The 26228-nt window shown below is 37.7% G+C and overlaps 1 protein-coding gene across 1 annotated transcript in view; it reads left to right on the top strand.

The window, feature by feature from the left end:
* SH3GL2 (SH3 domain containing GRB2 like 2, endophilin A1) overlaps positions 1–23501 on the top strand; it is an 85983-nt gene extending 62482 nt beyond the window's left edge. The window contains exons 2-9 of the mRNA XM_030236786.2: positions 5646–5714; positions 7945–8017; positions 11387–11530; positions 13453–13586; positions 14654–14812; positions 16218–16321; positions 19537–19667; positions 22065–23501. Of these exons, the coding sequence (XP_030092646.1) occupies positions 5646–5714; positions 7945–8017; positions 11387–11530; positions 13453–13586; positions 14654–14812; positions 16218–16321; positions 19537–19667; positions 22065–22264 (1014 nt within the window). The 3' untranslated portion in view covers positions 22265–23501. The remainder of the gene's footprint in view (positions 1–5645; positions 5715–7944; positions 8018–11386; positions 11531–13452; positions 13587–14653; positions 14813–16217; positions 16322–19536; positions 19668–22064) is intronic.
* The last annotated feature ends 2727 nt before the right edge of the window (positions 23502–26228 follow it).

Raw genomic sequence — 26228 nt, 5'->3', positions numbered from 1 at the left:
GAATAAAGCTAGCCAGCCTGTGGCTAGTTTGGTGTCGTGGTAGAACAGGCCAGCAAACAAAAATTTCTAGCAGGAAGAAAGTGATTTCAGTGCCATCAGGGGACAGAGTATATTATTCCCTGATTAAATATATCTACTGAGTGACAGAAGGGAAAAAGAAAAGATAATCTCGGGCTTGTCTGGCAGATGCTTACCTAAAATACATTGTGAACATTTCTGCTAGATATGCTGATGGCAAGCAGTAGCAGGTGCAAATTAATGCTAACTATTTTCCCATGTGCTTTGCAAGTGCATTTCTTCATTTTGCCATGGAGAAAGCAAAGCCTCAATGGCATGATCAGAATCTCAGTGAAAACAGGACATAAAAAATTAAGTTCTCTAGAGATTCTTAGTTCTCGAAGTTTTTTTACTTTTGTCTTTCACTCTGTCTTCATGACCTGTTACAGCTTCTGTGATAGCAGTGGTGTCACTATGCTCCTCAGTTCTCTATGGAAAGGATCTTCTGGGGCTGAGCTCCAGCTGGCATGGTGGCCCTCCGTTTGTGGCTCTACAGCTGAAGAAGAGAAATTTACTAATGAAATGTAAATGGTCATTACTGTTACTTAAATGTAGGTAAAATTTGGATCCTATTTTCATTTTACTACTAAGGTGGCTTTTTATATTCTCATGTTGTGTTCTATTGACAGTCTCTATTTTGCACAAGTTGTTTACATATTTAAAAGAAAAATAGAATAAAATTCAAATTATGTGAAATGCAGTGTTGAGTGTTACAAGCTTTCCTTTTGAAATCTGTTGTCTTTAATGCAAGTGTGGGGTTTGCTCGATTTCACTAACAAATCACTACAGTATGAATGTAAGGCTTATCAAACACTTTGGATTCTTGTGAGATTTATTACATTTGTTGAGTTTCCACAACTAATGATATTGGTTCATTTGGCTTGTAAATGACGACTACCCTTATCTAGATGGTTATTCTGGAAAAATTGGGTGAGATTGCTCTACATCTGCTCAAATGATTTTCAATATATGATAAGGTGCTGTGAATCAATATTGATGTTTTCTACGGCCTCTTAATGTTTCTGAGATAAGGTATCTCCATATTAATCTGGAAAAGTCCTTTTTAAGTCTATATATTGATGCCAGTTGAAAAAGAAGAAGTCTTAAATGCAGCTAATTTACATATGCTTTTGTGGTGGGATTTGCTTACCATTGCTATTCTAATTTATCTGAATAAGCAGAATACCTCCACTTTTGCTGACTGTTATTGCTGAGAATGTGATTTGCCATGAGATGTTTCATAATCTACAGAGAGCCAGGGTCATGATCATAAATCTAAATTACAGATGTCACATGTTTTCTGTGGTAGCAAATTCTGATACCATAAATGCCAAACAGTGCAGGATCAGCCAGACACAAAAATTAGCCTGCAAGTGGCAGTTTTTTTCTTGCTCTAGTAGAGTGTGACAGAATTTTTTAAAAAGAAAGTCTTGGTTAGAGACTGTGCTTTTTTAAAAATAAATATGTTCCTTTTTGAATATTTTCTCCTGAAAAGGCTGCAGTGTTGGAAAACCTTCACTGCACATACGCAGACTTCTTCCATTGAAATGTGTGCTTCGTCCTTGTGTTTGAAAAGCTTAAAAAGCTTCACAGTATTTTAGAGCCTATCTGAAAATTTTTAACAAACCTGAAGTTAGTTCATTTACTGTGCTTCCTTATTGTGACAGAAAAAACTCAAAACAGTAAAAACACCATGGAAGAACTGTAGAAACCTGTGGAAGAAACACTGAGCAATCAGGAATAAGAAATCAATAGGATGACTTGAATTTCATGAGCATGAACTACAGAGGGGTTCCATAGTGATTTTGTAAGCTTCATTCATTAATCTTTCCCATAGCTTTCATAATAAAAATTTTCTTTCTACCAACCTGTTCCCTCTGTGACCATTTGATAGGACTCTGCTGTCAACAGCCTTCCTTTGAGGAACAGAAAATTGTGCCACGGATACGTGTTTGGAGTTAGGAATACATGCAATGAGGAGACTGTTACTTTTCAGTCTTACTGTGTTATGACCACTTTGCAATCAGGGCATTCAATTTTCATCATATGGAAAGGCAGTGTATTGTGTTGGTAATCTATTTTGAACTGTTTTTTCTCCTCCTCTATAGAAACAAAGCTGCTGTCTACTCTTGCTGCCAAACTAGTATGTCATTAAATTAGTCAAGCTGCAAACTCAGGTGACTAGAGTGTAGTTTAATGCAGGTCTTACTGCATTTTCAAGTTTGGGTAGAATCATATCATAGTCTTTTCTGGTAGCGGGTCTTTGACCTGTAAATTGTTCAGAACTCTGGTACAATTCAGTGCCCTAGAATAGCTGTCTAATGCGTGTTTGATTTATATTAATATTTTGTGAATAGTGAGAGATGATAGCATCAAAGATGCATCTTTAGAGGACTGCTATATGAGATATTAAGTGATGATCCCTGTGTTCTTTAAAAGTTTAGTGGAATTTTCAAGATATTCATAGTGACTGCTCAAGCATTCTTTTGTCCCTTGACATACTGCATCATAACATAGCAATACACCAAAAAAAAAAAAGGGTTATTTGCATTAATACATGAAAAATGGAACAAATGGCTTCCTAACTATGACTTAACAAGTTTTTTTTTCACATGAAATCCATCTACAAAACCTAATTCCTGTTACTGTGGCTTATGTTCAAGCTCCTGTCAACATTTACCAAAATCTGTGTTTTAATATTAACTATCAGTGGGGGGGGGGGGGGGGAAATGTGTAAGAGTCATGCCAGTTTTTTTGTTCCTGCTGAAACCATTCTGGCCAGCCGATGTTGAATTCATATTCTACCTAATTGGAAATAGGATCATTATAAAATTGGAATTTACTCCAAAGGACTATATAGCACTGGTTTTCAGTCAAATAAAGTGTAAAAATACCAACCATAAAATGTGACATTATTATGGGTAGAAGAAGTCTGTATATTCTTGATTCATAAAAATGTTTTCAGGATATCACCTTGTTCCTTTAAAAAGCCCAATTTTAGATCTGTTGTAAAGCAAGAACCAAAATGCTAAAGCTTTAAAATGACGTGGCCAGGGAGACTTTCAGTTTCTGGGCAGATGTAGCTGTTGGCTGACGATGTTCCTGAGAGCTTCTTAAATCTTTGGCGTGAGAGCAGATCCTGAGCTGATGGAAGCTGGCATGGCTTCATGACCTATGGTAATCAGGTCTGACAAACTTAGATACTGATGGAGCGGTAGCCCGAGTAAAATGCTTTAATAGTTGATTTGGAGGATGAATATAAACAGGCTGAAAAATATCTCTAAATTTAGTCAATACTACTATAATGGCATAGGTGTGGGCCCTATTGCAAATGCCTTTCTCAGGCTCAAAGGTCCCACCTGACTACTTTTGATTTTGGTGTGAAAGGAGGTGTGGTACCCTCTTTTGAGGTATCAAAATGATATCAGATGATCCCCTTCTGATCCAAGGGGCAAGAACTGTTGAGGGTTTAATTTTATTTTATCCTTAGATCTGAATTCTTAATTAGAAGAATTTGGTTGCTCAAGCAGTCAGACTCATCTCTGACTGCTTGAGCAACTGTGGCCTTCAAGGAAAAAAAGTAATCAAAACTAAAGAGTGCTTAAATTTTTAAGTGGGATTTTGGTTCAGCTGTTTTTCTCCTGAGGTCTGTCAGTGCTTCTCCAAACCAGAGGTTTGTCTGGATAATGGAGTTGAGCACGGTTCCTTGAGGGCATGTGATGTAACTATCCTGAGAGAAGAGACTCCCAGCCCCAGAAGGGCTGAAGACTTAACAGCTCATCTCTCTCTCTCTCTCTCTCTCTCTCTCTCTCTCTCTCTCTCCTTTGACTCACCCATTTGTATCTTTACTTGCCTCAGAGCTTCACAAATTAATTTTCTGCTTAGCACATAGTATTTTTAGCCACCTTAAATGAGTGACTCTGGTAATTGTGAGCCTAATATTGGTGAGGTAAGCAAAAACTGAAAGCAAGTCTAGAAGAGAGGAGTGACTTGCCCATTTGACTATGCAGTGACCACTCCAGAAGACGGCTGGGCTGTGCTTTTAAGAGTGTCATACAATCCTCAGCTGGAGTAGTGGTGAATGTGAAAGAAAGGAGCAATTGCTATGCTTTATAGATGTGAATTAGGGTATTTTGGGCATCTGTGGGGATGAAAAGAGGGGTCATTGCAAATCCTCATCAACCGTGAAAATATTTCAAAATTATGAAATGTAGAGTTACAGCCAAAAAGGGCTGGGAGATTCATTCCTTTTGAGTACTTTGTAGCCTTGGAGTTGAACTACAGATATTAAAAATCTATTTTAAATATTAAAGTGCTAGCATGTTAGCATACTGTTTTTTTCAGGGATGTGAAATCTTTATAGTAGGAAGCTTCTGTGCAGATTTAGCCATATTATCTGTTGTAGGATGTCCATTTGCAGAAGATTAATTCATGAAACTAATTAATAAAAACTTTTAAAACACTGAAACTATCCCTTGTCCACTACTCCTAACAGTACTGTGTTTGCTTGTTTTGTGGCACCTCACTTATCTCTGTAGAGCACAAGTCTAGTAATACAGACCCCACAGATTCATTAATATTCAGATTATTTATAAGAGGCTGTCTCTATGGTTTTACACATCTCTTTTCTACAGGAAATGCTGGAAGATACAGTTCCTGGTTTTTGTCAAAGTATTATTGTTTCATTAATGCACCATTTTGGCTACTAATTTGTGAGATGCTACAGAAAACAAACAGAGCTGATAGCTATTTCCTATTGCACAGATAATTACACCCTGCATTAGTAAGTGCTTGGCCATGATGCACTTGCAGCTTTGTTGTAGTGAATTGAAGTGAATTTAAAATCATACAGATGTCTGGATTTTACTAATTGCATGTAAGTGACTGTGGATATTCCTCCTTTTCAGACTAAAAAAATAGTGTAGAGGACTTACCACAGTAGTTAAAACCAAGAGGGGAAAAGTGAAATTTTAATTTTCTTTCTTCTTATTTATTACTCAAATCACTTCACTGAAATCAGTAATTAATAACTTATATAGTGATTAATAAACCCAGAGTATTTACTAAACTCATACTAACAGAGTTCCCTTTATTTCTTTCTATCCAGATAAGTGAGTTGGGTATTTTATGCATAACTTGCGTAATACTCAAGCTCTTTTATGGTGTGACTATATGGATTTTTTAAATCAATCTCTCTATCTGTCTCTCTGTCCATCAAGTTTATATATAAACTCTTGGTTTTTACTGGTGATCTACTTCAGGTTGAGTCAATATCTGAAAGTTCTCAGGCATAGGTGCCTCTTGCCTTCTGGATAGCTAGAGCCAGGCCTTGGAAGCTTCTTACTGCTTTGTGCTTAAGTGTGGCTTCTATCCTTGGTCAAAGACTGGGTCTCTGAGGCTTAAGCAGCAATATGTTATTTCTGAATGTTTAACTTTAGAGTGTGCTGGAAATAAGTTTTACAGAAGGACTAATAAGTTTTACTGTTGTACTGACTTAACAGAAAAAAAACCTAGTATTTCTATAAGGAAATATTATAGCTAGATTTTTTCAGTTGTTGCTGAACCTGTTGTTCTTTTTTTAATTGCAGAAAGTCAGTGAAAAAGTAGGAGGTGCAGAAGGAACAAAACTAGATGATGATTTCAAAGAAATGGAAAGGGTAAGTCTAAATACAGCATATATTTATTATTAGCATGCATTTTTTCTTTCTAGGGCAGGAATTTCAAAGGTTTTGGTCCTGGAATCACTCAGAGAATTTTGAAACACTTCGCTCAGCAGGACTGTGTTGTCAGTTTTCTATTTCTTTTTGTTTTCTAAACAAGGGATATGTGATGTGTGGAACTCTATAATGCAAATCCTTCATCCAGAGATTGAGGCTGAAGTCATCTACAAATTAGGTGCATTTAAACCATTGTAGATGATCTCTGAAAACTGAATCAGTCTACAAGACAGCCATTTCAGTGGGGAAGGGTTTTGGTAATTCCTGGTTCCTTGAGTATCAAGGCTCTAGGCATGACAGTAGCACTGGGGTATTCATTTACAGGTTCGGAGGTCCTGTTAGGCAGCCTCCACTGGCAATGTGCTTCAGGTAGATAGAGAAGAACCCTCTGTTTGATGAGGCTGCCAGTGATAGCACTGAGCATCTCAGTGGAGGGAAAAAAAAAAAAAAAGGCAAAAAAAGCCACAGCTGTGTGTGGCAATGATTGTATTCCACCTGAAAGGAGCAGTAGTGCAGCTTTTTTTCAGGCTTCAGCTTTGAAAGGTGCTGTCAAATCTTGTAATAAAAGCTTGTGCTAGGAGATTTGTAACATATGTATCTGATATGTAACTCTGATTAAGCGAAAAAGAAGCTATTTATCTGTACCTTTGTATAATGAGGTGGGGGAAAAAAACTTGGATGGAAAATAAAGGGCATATGCTTTGTACTTCTTACAAAGAAAGCACAGAGCTGGTTTCTTCCTCTCAGCTTCTGTTTAGGTGGGTAACCACTATAGGCATTCCTTCTGGAAAATGTTAACGTGGGTTCAGAAAACTGAGGTAAAGTTTAGAGTGAAAAACAGGACATTGCAACAGCCAGGTGTGGGTCCCACATCATACTTGGTGGGGGGGAGATGGATTGGCAGCCCAGGAGACAGGTGCACTGAAAGCTGCGGAAGGAATGGAGTAAATCCAGCAGCTGCCTCCACACTCCCTGCCTGGCTCTGTGTCCACTGCCAGCTTTTCTGCAGGTAGTGAACATGATCCTTCTGCACATCCCTGGCCTTCCATTCCCTCGCCCCCACTATCCTCTGCAGCCTCCTAGCCATTTCTGTGTTCCCTGCCAGGCAGTTCAGCTACTTATTTACCCTAGTCTGGCAGACCTCTCCTGCTTCTCTATGTAAAGGATACAGCAAGACCTGACAGATGGCAATGGCAACAGGAAACAGGAAGGACATGATGACAGCATAATGCAACCAACCTTTCTCAGGTGTTCTTTTTTAAAATAGGAACTTGCCATTATGATAAAGGAGTTCACTCTGTGGGATGCAAGCTACCCTGCAGAGAAATGCAATGTGTTCTCATAAATACAGAGCACAGGGCATTATAGGGGTGCCCCAATCTGCCAAAGCAGCATTTTTTCTCTGAGACCTGATTCTGAGAGTAAGAATAGTTGCATACTTTGCTACATTCAGTCTTGGATATGGACAGGGACTGCTTCCTAAGAAAGGAAGACTTCTTACTACAAAAGAAAGTAGAAGAAAGTAATGCTATTCAGTCCTAAATATTTTTAAATTCTATATATGGGAATCAGCCAGGGAGAAATAAAAGGTCAGTGCCTTCATGCTGATTGGTTTCTTGAGACTGGGAACTGAGGGATATCTAGTCTTCCTTACCCCAATTTTATCAGACATTGCACTGGAAGAGGTTAACAGCACATTTTATTGTTAGTGGTTGGTTTTGAGTGGCTTCTGCTTTCCTCTCATTTTGCCACTTATTAGGGGATCAAAGATAGTTCTCCAAAAAGCTGTCTGTGAATGTTCTATCAAAAGGTTTTCCCTATTGTGGATGGTTCCCATGGTGATATAAAGAATTATTCCTGTACAATAATCAAATGCATCAAACGTATCAATAACACTGCACATCGTATCAAATTCCTAACACATTCTGAGGTACTCTGTACTAATGGCCTTACTTGAGACCTGCTATAAACTGAAATGGTGGACTCATACTAAAGTAGTTTTTCAGGTATTATCACCTGCTTCCAGGTTCTGGTACCAGAGCTGTTCTGAAGCCCATAAAAGTAAAATTATAAGAAGAGTTAAAAAAATTTATAAGTACAAAATGAGAGAAAAAATTCTTCCTTTTGTCTAACTTCCATTTTTCTTTTTGTTTAACACTCTGTCCTCTAGAAAGTGGATGTTACCAGCAGGGCAGTTGTGGAAATAATGGCAAAGACAATAGAGTATCTTCAGCCAAATCCAGGTAACCTAATTTCACAATTTTACAGTTTTGCACCACTTCTTGAAAACACTTTTTCTTACCAGTATAAAGTCTGACAGATCTCATCCTCACTGGTGCAATCAAGGTTGACAAAATTGGCGAAGTTATGGTAAACAGTGGAGATGAGTACAGGCCTCCATGCTGGGCTGCCACGGTGAATGGAGAGTGGCTTTGGAAGGCTTTGTTTCCCTTCGGAGCCTTCCTTCTTTAGGTGAGTGGGCAGCACATGCCCATGAACTTGCTTGTAGGAGCCAGTGTGTCAGCACTGAGAGCATGGGGTCTCCCTGAAGCTGGTGATGGCTGTGGCTGCCCCGGGTAGCAGGGCAGGGCACAGCCAGTGCCCGTCCCTCAGCTCAAGCCAGGAGCTCCGGCTCTGGCATCAGCACAGCCCACACCTGGGTATCAGGGGAGGCATGGTGGGAGCATGAGGCAGCTCTTTCCTTTACCTTACCAGTCATTTGCCATGTGAAGGAAAAAGGACCAGGCAGTCCTTGCCGACCATGGAAAAGCGAAGTTCAAAAGACACTTCCTTCATGGTGTAAGAAGAGATACCCCTTTTCCTCTGGTCCTCTGCCAATTTCCCATCCTTGTTACAGGAAAGGGATGGTGCAAAAGAGCTGTTGATGTCATACTGGAGAAAAGGACAGAAAATCAAGTGTTATGAGATGTGTCTAAACTGAACCCTCAAAACAATGAGTCTTTTCCATAGGAAGAAAAACCAATGAGTCTTTTCCATAGGGAGATGAAAGAACAGGTTAAATTGGGCTGATGGAGAACTACATGTTCCTCTTTTGCCAAAGGTTTCTTGCAGGAATGGGTGATCTGGACCTGCAAAACACAGTAAACCATTACATTGAATATTAAAGAGACTTCTGTAGTGATCTAGGAACATAAGTGTTTTGATACTAGTGTAAGTCAGTGCCAGTGTCACTGTTAAGGTCAATGGAGTTATCTTGTGATAAATCACAGAATCACAGAATGTGCAGAGTTAGAAGGGACCCTCAAGGATTATTGAGTCCTGGTCCTGAACAGCCCTGTCCCCAAGAGTCATACAATATGCCTGAGTGTAGTACAAACACTTCTCAGACTCTGACAGGCTGGTTCTGGGACCACTTCCCTGAAGGTAAAATTAGGCCTTCTGTCTGCCATAAGTATCTTAGAGTTTCATGGAACTACAGACCAAATTCACACATTAACACTGAGAAGTTTTATTCCTAATAGCTAGAAATAAATTTGAACTGCTGTGAAATGTTTCAACTCCAGTGTGGTATGCTGAAGGACTATTGCTGCTACAGATTAATTGGTGATTTTTTTTTTTTGTTAGACCACAGAAAATAAAATAATATTTTGATAATGCTGACATTGGTTTGAAAAAAAAGAAAAAAATGGAGGAATAGTATTTAAATAGTATTTACAAGTTCAAAAACTGCTAGATAGAAAATAACGGTGACCAGAACAGTTTCTATGTCAGCAGACGAAATTCTGTTTATGACTTGAGTCCACAGCTTCATTGCTCATCGTAATGTACTCTGCAGGAAAAGCAACAGGATTGGCAAATATTTTGGGGATAGTGATAAAATTGTTAACTGCTGTCAAACTGCTGTTAAGCAACACTGTGTAGACTGAGTAATAAGCTTTTGCCTTCTTGACACATCTGAGTGGTTATGGTTGCTGTGAGTGGTGAAACAGGCTCACGGTAAAAGCAGACAGCAAAATTGCTGCAGGTAGCTATGGGTGTGATTTCAGGCACTTCAGGCAGTTTTAAATTTGCAGTGCTGCAAGAAAGAACAGTTTCCATATCCCTTCCTCTGCTTGTGGCACATGCAGGTGGAATAAAAAAAGTAACATCGTAATAGGCAGGGGGAAGATTCACTTTTGTCCCAATATAATGACATCATGTTGTTCATTCCAAAGGTACGAGAAAAGGAGGACTAAACCTTTTCAGCACTCACCTGATCTTAGATTTTTTTACATCAGTTGCATAAAGGCTCCCTATAGTGAGAAGAATTGTAATTTTTTTTTCAATAAAATAAAACATTTTCTCTTTTAAAATTCTCCCTACAGCTGTATTACCTTTTACATGGGTCACCAAAAATGCCGTTCTCTAGTATTTCCCATTTTCATAAAAATTAGGAATCTTACATTGGGAAAAGGGAGGAAATTTAATTTTTAAAAGAAAAAAAAAGCAACAAAACAAGCCACAAACAAGAAAAAAACCCCTTTAATAGCAGTATTTTAAAGAAAATTAAAACTTTTCCTGGGTTTGGTAGGAAGAACAGGAGCTGAGATGTAGTACACATTCCTTGATAAATAATGTGTCTGGAAAACATTTGGATAACATAGTACTGTGATACTACAGTTCACCTGAGTCCATGGTATTTTGAAATACCAGTTAAAGAAGTATGCATCATGTTCTTAAAACAAGCGTTTTCAAGGGGGAAGGTAGAATTCATAGCTACCCTTCAGTAGCAGACACAGTAGTACAGATAAGAAGCATGCTCTGAGTCTGTGTTGCTGCCAGTTGGATTTACCTGGAAAAATTTGAAGTCAAGTGGTATTAACTATTTCACTCTCTTCAGGCCATTCACATGCTGTAGTTGCAAAAATTAGCTAAAGCACAGCAGCAAACAAATTAGTTCTTTTATATTTGCTGTCTTTGTTTCCATCAATTAGAATAGTTGTGTTTTGTCTTTAATATTTGTTCTTCAGGTGTGTGTCTGAAATAAAATGCAAGCTGAAGTACAGTTGAAAACCTTATTGAAGTAGGAGTTTCCCTAAATCCCAATAAAAATCAAAAAGTGTTGCAAAGGTTGCTGCACATCATATTTGGGGAAATAGTCTTTCCTTAATGTTCTACAACCAAAAAACTTTCAAATATTTAGAAAATGGGGCATACCACAGTTTAATCTTTAGTGTACCTGGGATGACATTTCCTTGAGGGTAAGGCTGGCTCAATCTGGTATCCATCTGGTACCTAAGGATTTTAAGATTAAGATGCATCTGTAGATATCTTAACAAGATTTTCATCTCTGTCACATGTCAAACATGCTATCTTGGGAGTATTCCTGGGCTTTCTCCTGTCCAAGTTATTTCTTGGGAAGCTTTGTCTTAGAAGTTCAGGACAGACACTCCTCTCTAGTCTGCCAGCAACATAAAAACAGTATTGACCAACAATATTTCATTCCTTTGTTCTGAAAAGAATTGATGAAAAACAGGGCTTAGTCCTAAACTTACATGGTAGCTTTAAAATATGTTTTAAGTTACTCAGATAAATTTAAACACAAGAATGGATTTATGCCTGTGTAGGCAAACAATTACATGCTTGTAACCTCTGTCACTTGCCTTCTTCAGCTTCCAGAGCTAAACTCAGCATGATCAACACTATGTCAAAAATTCGAGGCCAGGAAAAAGGACCAGGCTATCCGCAGGCAGAAGCCTTGCTGGCAGATGCGATGCTGAAATTTGGCCGAGAACTTGGTGAAGAATGCAACTTTGGTAACTTGTTTACTTCCCTTTCCATTATAATGCAATGAAAAAGGTAGGAAAATTTCATACAGCTTTCATTGTTGAAGGGTTGCACTCTTATAGAGGAAAAACATCTGTAAGAAGCATTAGAGTTCTGCTTCTCTGCAAGAAGCGTTAAAATTCTGCTTTATCTGACTTTTCCTTGAAGGTTTGTCTAGGCCTGTTTTGAGTAACTTTTGAAGATTTCAACTAGAGAAACTTTTTGTTTAAATGGAAGTCAAATTGTTTTCATTTTGACCCATAGGCTTTAGCTCTCTGTTGTAAAATGTGACACTTTGGCTATGTTGGATTGAAATATGTTCATGTACAGAAATTGTATTATTATCTATCCATATCTAGAACAAAGCGCTTTTGTCCTCAGAATCCTTAAACCAACTGTTACTGTCATCATTGCAAGCAAGGAATAAAAACTAATAGATTTTTAATAGGCTTTGGCCTTTTTTTTCCCAACCAAATTCCACATTATAAGAAACTAATGAACATTCCTGTCTTAACTGCTCCTCCCTCCAAGCCCAAATGAGTTTATAGTTGTCTGGGTTACATATGTTAAATTGACTTTTAAAACTATATTCTGCAGTAGAGTTCTGATTATGAAAACATAACATTATGACATTACAACAGCATGCTTTGTCTTTCTGTCTTGTTTGTATGGACTTTTCTGTGGCCATTTTTACATGACAACATACAGGACCCTCAAATGGGACTGTGGAAATCCTCTTCTCTATTTGAACCATCATAAAATTGTTTTCCTGACATAAAGACATGAGGAATGGAAAAAGTACTTTCTTACTTGTTTTATGTAATTCACTGGTAAGCTTGACAGATGTAGTTTGACTTGTGCTGAATACTGCTGACTTTTTTAATTGGCTGCCTCTCATTTATTAAATTTCAAACAAATTTTTAAAAGGAAAATGATCTAGTTCTTGCAACTTGCTTTATATTCTGTGACAATAGCACTACCATGCAGCATAGATATGACAGTTTTTTTCACATTCTTAACTAACAGCAGCTATTACAGCTATTTGTCATTCTTTGTTCAAATCTGGAAGGCTCTCTCATTTTGCAGTGCATTGCTGGCATCTGCTGCTTGGGAGACAAAGCTTCTGATTTCTCACATATTTTGATTTTTAGATCCTTCATATTCTTTGAAAGTGGTTTTATTTTTTTCTCCCTAACCTATACCTCAAAACAGGAAGTATGTTTGAGCTTCTTGTTTTGGTTTTTTGGTTTTTTTTTTTTTGTGGAGCAGAAGTAAAACAAAGTGGTAGTTTTCATGGCACTCAAGTTAATCTTGGAGGAAATTTCAAAAGGCAGTTAGGGTTAATGAAGTTTATGAGCTTCATACACCTGAGTAGTGTGTGTAGCAGATCTTCATATACTTGAGTAGTGTGTGTAGCAGATTTCTCAAGTGTAGTAGTACTATGAAGTCTATAGTCTCATCAAAAAAACTTTCACTAAAACAATCTGTGAAGTTTTTAAGATTTTTTTACATTTGGTACTGTCACCAGTCTCACTGATAGAAATGGGGAGACCTTGACTCGAATTAAACTATTTTTTAATGCAGTGTGGTGATGATAACACCAAATAAATACAATTCTCTTCTAGCGTATTTATTTCAACAAAGTGGGGAATGAATGGACAACAGGGGATGTGGAGGAGCCTGTCCTACACATCATAGAAGCACAGATTCAGCTGTATTACAAGGCATGAACTCTGGTGGCTGCAGGAGTGTAAAATCTATCTCTTTCACATAGTGCATCATCCTCTGTTTCTTTCCTAAATTTGAGACCTAAAATGAAATACTAACTGAAGTTGTCATGAAGTTTCCATGACTCAGTTTCATACTACAGTGATTTGAAATGAACTTATTTTGACTGCATCTTTTAATTCAGGACCAGCACTTGTTGATGTGGGAGAAGCTATGAAGGAGCTTTCTGAAGTCAAGGACTCTTTAGACATGGAAGTGAAGCAAAACTTCATTGACCCACTTCAGAATCTCCATGACAAAGATCTGAGAGAAATACAGGTATTGCCCTCAATGCAGGATTTTAATAATGCCAAGTGTGTGGACTGTCTATATGTTTAGAATTTTTGTTAGCTGCGTAGTTTAAAACGGGACATTCAGGTTTGAAAATGACCTGACTTCTGTCCCTTTGGCTTGAATTTTGCTTTCAATGCTGTATCTCTTAATGATGCTATAGAAAGAGAAAGATAAAAGTTTGAACATTTTTTGATGGTAAAATTTTCAGTATTATGCAGGCAAGAACACAGTACTCTAATCTTGCCATTTGAAAGCTCATTTCACAAAATAGATGTGCTGATGTTTACATGCCATTTTCTAGTGTATGGCAAATGCTTATCTTCACAAGTAGCTGCTCTTCTTAGCTCAGTAAGGCTCTCATACTGTTAAATGTATGTGGATGAAAGATATCTTGGACTGTTTGATATAATTTAGAAAATGGGTGCTTATAAATATCGTAGTGCATGACAAATTGATTCTTCTGAGAGAAAGTAAACACTTCAAGTCATCATGGTCATGCTGGTAGCATTTACTTCTGGCCAGTTGAACGTGGCAGCTGCTAAACAGATGAACATGAACGTTACTGCAGGTAACAGTCTAGGAAATCTTCAGTATAAGATAACATGAAGATAATTTAGTGGTCTGGTAGAAATGATAAAAATAAATCCTGTGTTGTTCTGTTCCTGAATGCTGTTACACAGACAAAAATATAGTAAGTTGTGCTTTTAAAAGTATTTCTCCTGAACATCTGGGGAAAAAAAACATTGTGTTCAGGTAATTCTTCATCAGAGTTAAAAAGCAATAAACCTGCGTATCTTTTATAGAGATGGCAATTGAAGTTATCCATTCTGTCTGGCCTCTTATTAGTCTTGGTCTGTCATTTAGATTGTTGCTTCTTAAATGATACTTAAACCCACGTATGTCATTGTTCCATATTTCTCTCCTGTAGGAAAGGGTTAGTGAGCAACAAACAACATATGCTTCCAAGGGTGCATGGACTACCTGCTTAGATTCAGGAACGCTGGGGAAGGTCTTTTATTTTCTACTTGTATTTGTGTTTTTTGGTTGTTTAGCATCACCTGAAGAAAATGGAGGGTCGACGCCTGGATTTTGATTACAAGAAGAAAAGACAGGGCAAGCTCCCTGATGAAGAACTTCGTCAAGCTCTAGAGAAATTTGATGAATCAAAAGAAATTGCTGAGTCAAGCATGTTTAACCTTCTGGAGATGGATGTGAGATAACTCTTGTTAATCTTTGACCAGAGTCTTAGAAAGATAGTGGAGGCACTTTCCTCCTTGTTGGACACAGCGAAAGGCTCAGAATCTGTAATAATGTACAGCATGTTCTTGTTGGAACACTGTTTTAGGTATTTTATAGGTAATTGAGCTAGAGGATGTGAGTCCTCTGCAGCATTGTTGTGCTTCCTAAATGCAAAGCATTACTTGCAAAACTGAAGTATCTTTCTTCTTAGTATTATGTAAATATAACTATTTATGTTTGCTTGTGGTTATAGGGTTTGGGCCAAGGCTTTTTCTCAAGTGTATGGGCTGCTGAGAGGACTGTAAAGATCAGAAATTATGAACTCATAACCCTATGGTCTCTGCTGTGATCGGATGTAACAGGGAATAGAAAATACAAAGTTACTGTGACTGCTCATATCTGACTCTGCAAAATATGTTTTGCTTATATATTGGTTCAGACTGAGCATTTTTTAGGTTTATCTAATAATCTATTTATACTTAGTGTTGAAATTGTTGAATTAAGCAAGAAAAAACATCTCTATAACAAGTCAGCTGAGGTCTGTCTTATAGAATATGTAGTCAAAGGAAATTATTTTCAGTGTTCCTGTTTATGTGAATTATTTGATTTATTTTAATTACACATCTATTCTAACCCCTCATTTTGTTACCAGATTGCTGTAGAGGAGCTATAACAAACCTGAAAATATTTGCATATAGAACCTGGTATCTGCATACGAATTAAAGATAGCTGCACTGAAATGAAGGAAATGTATTGTAGTTTTAATCTTTGTAGTAACATCCATACCATGTGTGCAAATAGTGCTGGCAAACATTACACCATTGTGGCGTTGTGCACTATGAAAACCGCTAGCAATCGCACTGCCCCCAAAGTGGGGATCTGGGTGTTTTCTCCCTCATGAAGTGAAAGGCTCTCTGCCCTCACAGCAATTATTCTGCATCCCAGAGTCTGTAGTAACTTTCTGTTTTGGTCTGCTTCACAGGTCAGAATACAATAGAAGCATGGCCACAGTCCCTGTGGTTCTGTGCCCTTCAAAGGCAGGGAGAGAGAAGGTGTATTATACTCTCATTACAGTCTCGTTTTTACTTTCATAGTGTTTGCTGAATGTGGTAGGTCTGTGGGCTGCTGTTCATACAAATCAGCCATGAAGAGATGATCAGCAGAGATGAGTTGCAGTTACCATTCCAGATCAGGTCATAATCAGATGTGGTAATGAATAAAGACTAATAAGTAAATATTTACTGCTAACTGCAAAGATGAATCAAGGTTTTAGAGAGATAAGTTAAACTACATTTGCAGTGGACAGTGGTCTTTATTCTCTATTGCCTGAGCTTTTAGTATTCTCCTAAGATCTGATGTTTTAATGTCAATCCTCAGATTGAACAAGTGAGCCAGCTTTCTGCTCTTGTGCAAGCCCAGCTGGAGTACCACAAGCAGGCCACACAGATCCTACAGCGAGTTACTTCTAAACTGGAAGATAGGTAATGCACTTTTTGTAAGTTTCTTGAATAGTTTGTTAGTTTTACAGAGGTAGAAAACCTATGACTAGAATGTGATGCTGTTATGCTTCTCAGCTTGGTACTTGTTCTTTTATGAAATCAAGGACCATTTCATTAGATGATTGCAAGCTGAGATTTAAATGTTTCGGTGATGCATCTACTAAGTATGAGTTCAGGGAAGCACCTCAGCTCAGTACAACTATCAAATCTGACTTAACCGAACGTAAGTATTTATAAATACTGAATTCAGTGATACTTGCAATTTTGGATTCTTTACTGTTCGTGCATTTATACGCAAAGTGTGCTCATTCTGAAAGAAGATGTTAAAAATTGATTTTGAAAAAAGAGTATCTTATTGCATTCTTGTCTACCTGAAATTCTTCCTGAGCCAGTAGTGAGACCCTCATTATTAACAACTTTATTAAATATTCCTCCTATTATCAGATCAAACTTGATACAGGACTTGAGCTATCTCTTCCATCTCCATTTATATAACTGCATATGCTATCAGAATTCCTACATCTTTTTTTAAAAGAGTTACTTTAGAAATCAAAACAAATTGATCAGCTTCTCACACACACATCCTTCTTCAAAGAAATTTAACATTCAGGGAAGGTTTCTCTACTAATACGGTTCTGGCAGACTCCTAGAAAAAGCTGGATATAATTCCCAACGGGAGATAATGTTCACACACTGTGCAAAGGCAGCTGTTTTCTGATGTCATTAGTATAGATCAAGTTGCTAATACTGCTGGGTTTGTCAGTATTAATTTTCTCAGAGCATGCATCCTGAAAACCTCATTCACTTCTGAGTCTTAAAATCTTTGTGTCTAGAAGCAGCACTTGTTTTGGTGGGTAGGCTGTCGTGGTGGCTGTTCCTGGGTACAGTTTGCAGTACTGTCTAAACAGCTAACAGAACAATTTTCAGCACTTGCAAAAGAGAACTGCAATTTTCTTTCTTTACAGAAGCATTAAAAATTCCTCAGGGACAGGTGTTTTATCTGGTAGTCCATAAATTATGCCATTAAGTGAACATACATCTCTGCAATAGATTTCTCTTCCTGTACCAATTCAGATGATCTTTTGCCATTTTTAAATTTGTGCTAACTGGTCAGTAGTTTTACTTCCAAGTTTCAGCTGTGAACGATTTTAGCTTTGCAAGGACCTCTCATTAGAAGGCTACGGTAATTCGGTCAAACTAAATCTTTTGCCTCCCTAATTGTAAAGAGGCTGCGGGCTAAATCATACTTTATCCACACTGCTGGACAGAAATTGAGCACTGTGATGTGTTCATGCCAGAGATGAGTCAGGGATGCAGAGCTGTTACTGTCCAAACTACTAGTCTTTCTCTGCTGGTGATAGGCAGGTAGCAAGTAATGCATAGCCCCTGGGGTTTGGTTGGGGGTTTTTTTGGGTTTTTGGGGTGTTTTTTTTTTACTATACAGAGCAGAAAGTAAATAATTATTTACTTTTTACTGATCAGATTTGTTACTGTTCACTGTCAGTGATGTATTCAGCACATACCGCCCGATTTCTAGGTAGCCTTTGAAAGAGTGAATGGAACCTATTTATGCTGGCTCCTGGCATGGACAATGTCTTATAACTTCCAAGACTGTCCTGTCTTGGAATTTATAACACATTCCTGACTGTCCTGCACAATATTCACAAAATAATGCTTAAAAAGTATGAAATAGAATCTAAAAACTATGAAAAATTTAAAAATGCACTTGTTTTCTATTTTTTCATGGCTGTTTAGATTAGACTTCAAGACTTTTTTCAGGAAGTACAAGTGAAAGAATTTCATTTCTTTTCTACACATTAGTGGAAGGCATAAATATCCTTAAAATGCCATTATTCCAGGAACTGGGAAATATTAGGAGCTTGGCAAACATTGGGAAATTTTCAGTAAAATTAATGAAAACTGGAAGGTGAGCAAAGACTATTTTAAACTCCCTTTTTCACCACGTGAAATGGGATGAAGTTTTCCCAACACAGTATCATGACAGAGCAGCTGGGAAGTAGGAATGGTCTCCTTGGAGGTATTTCTTTTCTTAAGACACATGGCTCATGCTGAGCTTTTGGTTAATTTTTAGCAAGTCGGTAGAACTGTCACCTTATAGTTCATAATGTGAAAAAAATGGTGTTTCATGAAAGCATTAAGTATAACAGAACTACTTTAAGTATTTTAAAAAATTTACTGTCTTGAATTTTGCTAATGAGTGAAACAAAACAAAGACTTATTTTTTCTTCTTTTTTTTATTTTTGCTTATGGATTTGGTTTTTTATTGTGAAAGAAAAGCACTCTCTAGGAGCTGACTTATACTGGTAGTTTGGATGGTGAGGAAAACCTTGTTAGAGGGATCAAAAGTCAGTAAGTTAGATGCAGGTCTTTACAATAGATGAATCAAAATGTGCTTCCAGCAGCAAGTCTAGGGCAGATATAGGAAAGGCTAGAAAAATCAACTTGTCTTGTAAGTACATATTAAGTGTTCTTTCATATGTGGAATTAGAAATACATGTGGTAGTTGTTCTGTATAAGCTGCTCTGATTCTGTTCATCCCTTCCTTGGATTTTACCCTGGAATCTGTAAATAGATCCTTCTCTAGAAACTCTAGATTTCTCAGTTAGAAGAAATAGTTGAAATTAATGATAAATAAATGGTTATTTTGAGAGTAGGGAAGAGTGGACTTTTGTACCTTTGTGAATCAAGTATTCCAAATTGCAAATTAACCAAGTCTGCAGATGAAGTCAGTACATTCCCACAGAGTCTTCTTACAAAATGACAAGAGTTGGCATCAATCAACTGAATAAATAATCCTTGCATGGATTAGAAGCAAAATTCTTGCTAAAAACGGGAACAGAGATGTTTGTCTAGCCCTTCTCTAAGCATTGATAGTCATGTAACAAGTTTTTCTTTATTATGAGCTCTTTGATTTTGTTAGGTGAGAGGAAGATAGACAAATTGGTAGGTTTCTAAAAGGAATGAAGAATTAACAATTTCATGGCAGAGACACCTTGGCTAGTTTTGGTAATTTAAACTACTGTTGTAAACAAAAAAAACCTACCCCAAATTACTCAACTTGTTTTCTATGGAGAACTGGTGGATGAGAATTTCAGCCTTGGAAATAAAAATATTTGGTGCATCTCATCTGCTAACAAGACATTAAGTCTTGACATTTAGCCTTGATGTTTTGGCAGAATAAAAGAGGCATCGTCTCAGCCCAGGCGAGAGTACCAGCCCAAACCTCGTATGAGTCTGGATTTCTCCACTGGTGACAATACACAGCACAATGGAGGAATATCCCATGCCACCACACCCAAACCATCAGGTAATGGCAGTCTCCATGCAGAAATTGCATGCTTTGTTGTGGAGATTAGTTCTTCCGTGAGGGAAAATGGGAATGGGGATAGTATAGAGAAGATAGATGTTTGAAGTGGTTTTTTTTTTGGAAGTGTCCATATCCTCAGGCAGGAGAACAGAGATGGATTATCCACTGCTTTAAAGCTGTCTTTTGGTCAAAAATATATTTTCCTAAAATATTACTCTGAAATACAGATCTTTACAAAATAGGCATTTAGAAAGCCAAAATAACAATTGAAAGTTTTCCACGAAAATACAGAAACCTTAGGCCAGCCAGAACTCCATAATCATACCCTCCTTTTTAAAATCAGGTATTATAACACAATGAACCTGAAAGTAAAAATAAGGGAAAAGAAAAACTAAGCTATATGAGCTATTTTCTTTGTCCAAGTAGGAGCAGCACATACAAGATTAACCATTAGTATGAGTGTACATAATTACTATCTTAAAGAATGGTTTATTTAATATCAGCGCATACCATGGAAGTCTTATTATTTGTTTCTTACACAATAATGATGTGTTATCCCATGGTATGGTGAGGGCTGGCCTCTGTCCAGACCCTGATTTTAGTTGTTCAAGTTTGCCTCAGTGACAATTGCTATCATGTTCCACCTTGCAAAAGTAGGTGTTTTTCACTAGATCTTTACTCAGGATTTCCTTTCTTTCCATCACATCATTATGTGAATATTTGATTTTCTCCCACATATGGACACGAAGAATATCACCATTTGGCTCTGAAATTATTTTACACAACCTTGCAAACTCCTAACAATCTCCTCTCTATACTAACAAGGAGAAGGATATAATTGAGATTCCTAGTGCATAAGTGTGGCTTTAGTCTTGCATGCTAGAGCTCTCCTCATTCCATCAGTAATTTTCTTCTTTACTCCTTTTTTGCAGAGTCATGAACACTTGTCTGTGATGAGCCAGAGCAGACTGATGTTCATGACATCTCTCCAGCATTTATATTTCCCTCTTCAGAGGGAAGTATTTAACATTTTCTTTAGTAGGATTTTTATTTGGAAGTGTATATTGGTTTCAGAAGTACACCTTATTTGAAAATTCTTGAATATGTCTTTGGAGTGATTAATTAAAAGATTTTATTTGCTACTTCTTCTAAATTTCATCTGGTAGCAATGAGGATACCAAACAGGCTGTAAGGCTTGTTGATGTCAGCACAGCAGTCTTCATGACAAAGAAACCAAAATACACTTTGAGCAATATGTAAAGAAAAGAAAAGATTTCACTATCAAATTTAATAAATTAAGTCTGGTATTTGAAAAACTTACTCTATTGAGATCTATAGACAGGGAAAATTTTTGTTCTAAAATAACTCAAGCATGGGCCTTCTAACCAAAATGAGTGTTCAAAACGAATATACAGAATGTTTGAATCTGAAACTTACTAATTTTAAAGCCAGTATTCATGAAAAAGTAGACCATATATTCTTAGAACTATCATTATGGTGAAGTGGCATGTGTGGGTTCATTTAGACCACTGAAAGTGTATGAACTTTTACTATGGAAATTCTGGAGGGGATATGATTTCTTACAATTTAGTGCTGCTAAATCCTAAATATTTTGACCAGTAACAATTTTGGTTTTGGTAGGCTTGAAGCTATAGAGACTTCAGGGAGAGGGAAGAGGGGGTATGTTTGTTAATTTCATATAAAATATGAAAATCCCATCAAACTAATGACTTATAATAATACCCGTTAGCTATTCTATAGAGTTTACAGTCAGATGTTCCTGAATTAGTATATTAGAAAGCTCTCAATTTTAAACTTTTTCTGGATCTGTCCTGATGGCCCTGTAGTAAAGTGTTTTTTGGAAATGGAGAATAAAAATCTTTGGAAGTGTGGTACTAAAATTAAGAGGATTAGGAGCATATACAGTGGTATAGCTGTACCAGTGACATTTCCAAAATAAAGGGCAAACACACAGTTATATCTTCACTGTTGTTTTAAGCTACCACTTACACTGCTTACCTGAGGTAAACAGACAAAACATCTCCTTGCCAGTAAAGCTGGAAATATGTTAGAGCTTTTGCTTAATTTTTTGTGTTTTATTAACAAATAAAAATTAGATTCCAAATTGATCATAGTTGTGCTTTAAGGTCTGGGCTTGACTGTAGCTTTCTTTTGGGATTCTCAGACTTCTACCAGCAGGCACCTAGAGTAACTGAAGACTGTCAGAAGCTAATAGCTGTCTTCTAACAAATTTGGCAGTCCAAATATTGAAGAACTGTCATCATAATATTAGTGAGAACAGAAAAAAACAAAATTTGTCATAGGTACAGTAGTAAAAGGGTTACTCTTAAGTGTTGAGATTTTTAAGCATGTTGTTTCTGTGTTTCTTCTCCTTAGGTGTTCACATGGATCAGCCATGCTGCCGAGCTCTGTATGACTTTGAACCAGAGAATGAAGGGGAGCTGGGATTTAAAGAGGGTGATATTATTACCCTCACTAACCAGATTGATGAAAACTGGTATGAGGGAATGCTTCATGGCCAGTCAGGTTTCTTCCCCATCAATTATGTCGATATTCTAGTTCCATTACCCAATTAGGAATGCTGACCCACCACCTCTGACGCAGATAGCTGTGTCAGTACCACTGCTTTCAAAATGCTGCTTCTTACACCTTACAAGTGCAAACTGCAGTGGTTAGAGTTACGGATTCCTAATGAGCATCTTTGGTTTACGTGTTGTCATACTATGTGGTGGTGATGCGTTGTATCTTCTGAGCCAGCATAGCGTGGATTAGTTTATTGACTGTGCTGGCCTGGTAGAAACCAGAGCCATTAGTGAGATGAAACGGGGAAGATGATGGCAAGCAAAGCAGGTAATTCATAGTGAAGTAGCAGGAAGTGAAGGTGGTGTTGGGAAGATAATGCCTGTCACCACCATATTACTTTTTCAGTCTTAGTTCTCTATAAAAAGAGGGAAAAGTTCTTGCCATTCCATCTTTCCCTTCCTAATGATACAGTTCACACAGGTCTAACATTGACTAACCAGAATTGTATCTTCCAACCAAACTGGCTGGCTGTTCTCACAGAGAGAGTGTAAGTGTAGATGGTTTCTCAGAAAGTGAACCACTGTACTGTGTGTCCTGCTGCTCTCTGCTAAGTTTTATATTCTTAATTATTGTTAAAAGGCCTATTTCCCTCCAGAGGTAAACTGTAAGCTATCAAATGGGGATTCCTGTAGTAGAAATGTTGGACCACAAACCACCTGAATTTGCCCTTCAGGAACTTTTAGCATGCTCACCAAAATGCCAGTAAACGGGCAAGATGGGGAATAAAACTGGCATTTATTTAATGTTTCTTGTCAAGTCTTGGCACAAAACCTTGCTGCTTAAGCACCAGATATCCTTTGTAAACTCATTCACTGAGGAATACAGTAACCAACCAAACACAACCCTCATTTCATTTGTTTCAGTCTGCCATGTGTTCTTTGAACATCATTTGTGCATACTCTCTCCTCAATGAGGACAAAATAAAACATGTTATTTTTCTGTTGAGCAACTGAAGACATGTGGCTGTATATATAAAAACATTTCCCATCTGTTTAGTTGGTTCTCCTGTGTTCCTCCTTCCTGCACTTGGTGTGTACAGTGCTGTGCCTAGCTTCTTGGCATTCTTTTGGTAACAGTTGCAGTAGTTCTGTTAGTTTAGTTATCCAGAGTTCTATTTATCTAAATTGTACAGATCTATCAGAGGTTTATTGTGCTGCTTCGAATGTGCCACTTCAGTACTGGATGATGTGAAATGAAGACAATTCCCTACTGCTTAATGTTTAAACTATATCATGGAAAGTATTGTTATTTCAAATAAATGCTGAGAGAATAACTAGAATGATGTTGTGGACTATTGCTTTGTTGCTTTAAAATCTGCTTTGATAACTTCAACTGACAAGAATTTTATTTTAGAAAGCATATTCCTCATTTCCTGAAAATGTGAAAAATCTTTCCTTTTTTTGGCATTATCATTTTACTTCAGTCAAATAAATCTCATACATGTAATGGCCTTTATAAGCAGGATGAACTTAACAGTGACCACATTAAAATAGTCTCTCAATGACTAGCATGCAGTCTTGTAGATACAAGTTATTGCTTATCAAAGAACCCTGGCATCCACAATGCTAATGAAGCTTAAAGATTTGGGAACTTGTAATTTATTTATGGTTATAGTAAAAACAGAGATGTTGTTGCAAGCAAAGCGGACTTGACTTGGATAAAACTAATTTAAACAAATTCAAGTATTTTTGTGCAGTGAGAACCAAAAGACTCACTTTTCCTGTCCCAGTTCTCAAGCTCAGATTCACTTCTGACTCTCCCCACCAGCTGCTCACTGGCATGGGTACTTGTAGGTGTACAGTATGTCCATAAAAGCTCCTCTCTGCTGCTTCTCCCTCCTCATTTTTTCCCCCTTTTTCAGTGGTGAGTTGAGCACAGGACTCATTGTGACTATCTGCTGGTGTTTCAAGGACTGTCTCCACCTCACTGTTCTTCAGCCTTGGTGTTCCTCTGCTAAGAGTGTTTCTCACTCATATTTTCCCCTCTTCTGCTCTCTGCCATACGTTCATGTCCCAGCGCACGTCGACAGAGACTGACAGAGCAGAAGAGTCTTTCAGAGATGGCACCTCATTCAGGGCTCAGTTCAGGGTCAGGCTGGATGAGGGTCTGAGCAAACGTGTGTAATTGAAGATGCTCATTGCAGGGGTCTTGGGCTAGGTGATATTTTACAGTTCCTTCCAACCCAAACTATTTAAAAAAATATAGATACAGATAAAATTCCTGTAACTTTTTACTGCAGTTCAGTCCTAAATCCTATGGCTGGTATCTAAGGAAGTTTCTGCCAGTGACTGGAAGAAATCTGTATCAAACTCAATCGACGTGAAACTTTTTTACAGATGCATCAGTGGTGCCATACTACAGCTACTGTTAGTTAGCATTACTACAAACAGTTGCAGAACTAATAACTGTGTTTGATATCAAGGTCTAGGAGTCACAGGTACTGCACTGGTGTACCTCTGTTTTGTCAGATTATAATTCCATAGCATTTCTGGAGAGCATGCAACCACAGGGCAACAACCTCAGAGATAGATTTACATGATGAAGAGCAAAAGGGTGGTTGGTGTACAGTGCTTCCCACCCTGCTGAGGGGCCCCGGTTTTTAAGGTGTGGGAATGGTAGTGTCTTTCAACAAATAGAATCAGGATTGCACAAAACAGTCATCCTGATGACGTGGGCCTAGCCTTGACATGTTGCAGAATTCTTGGCACTTCCTTATTGCTCTGTTCTGAGTCTCCTGCAGGTAAAACCTAAAGAATGCTTTTTTCCTGAGGTGGTAGGATCAAAATCTGACTTGGCTAAGACAGGAATTACCAGGGCTAACAAAAATTTGTATCTAAACATTCAGTACTAGGATAAAGAGGGTGATCCAGAAAAAAGCAGGAGGATGTTTGCTTTTGCACAGCAGGTAGTTCAAGGCTTTGCCTATGGAGCTCCATGACTCTATCTAAAATCACATAAGATATGATTTTGATGGATGAAATCTTTTTTCTCTGGGAAGCTTACAGCTCCTGTCATCCTGCTTCCTAAGGTGTATGTTTTCAGAAATATTGTAAAAATATTACATGGGTTCCTAGTTACCAAGCTTGGCTGCAGAACTGCTTGTCACAGAGGAAATTAGGAAGCCTGCCAGCACTGAGATATCAACTGACAGATATAGCTAAATGTTTTAGGTTAGATGTTGGTTTCTTTTTTTTCTGTTGAACTGTAAGGTTCTTATCCTGCTTTATTTATTGCAGAGTGAATCTTTGTGAAAAACATAGCAAAATACCCCAACAGTTCCCTGAACAGTTCTCCGTCTAAATAAAGAAGTGATTGAAAATGTGGGGTTTTTCTTCTTTTAAAATAGCCCCTTCCCTCCAGAAAGAAAGAAGATGGGAGTCGAATCTGGGTTACAGACAATTCTCCCTTTGAAGACAGTTGTACTGCTTTTCCCACAGAGCTACTCTGACAAGACTTGAAAACTGCTATGAGGACTTCTTTTCTAGTTTCACACTTGTAGGTCTTGCAAATCTTTATGGCCACTTGTATGCTGAGTAGTAGTTCTGTTTCAGAATGCATCCTAAGCTTCTCATCTCTCAAGGATTCAGGTGCTTGCTGGTCAGTGTAAATGGTTAATCTTCCCAGCACAGGAGTAGGCTGACTTTGTGATAGGCAAATGATGCAATGAATTTGGATGTATACTCAGGTAACACTGTTTAAAAGCAAGTACATTCTATAGATATGTTTAATTTTCTGTAAAGCACAGAAGGTTGTCTTAGACTTAAGCTCAGAATGTCTAGAATGTTCCTAATTATTATTATGTAATTATTATTTTATATTTGTTAAACTTTTAGCGCTCTGGTAGTTTAAGCACCAACTTGGTGAAATTTCCAGAAGGCTTTTCTGTCTTTCCTTGCCATTGGATCGAACGTGTTGCCAAAGATGGGAACAGATTTGTCACACATATTCTTGCTGTGC

The sequence above is a fragment of the Serinus canaria genome, chromosome Z (assembly GCF_022539315.1).
Source record: "Serinus canaria isolate serCan28SL12 chromosome Z, serCan2020, whole genome shotgun sequence".
In the NCBI taxonomy this organism is placed as follows: Eukaryota; Metazoa; Chordata; class Aves; order Passeriformes; family Fringillidae; genus Serinus; species Serinus canaria.
This window is presented reverse-complemented; position numbering and strand designations above follow the sequence as displayed.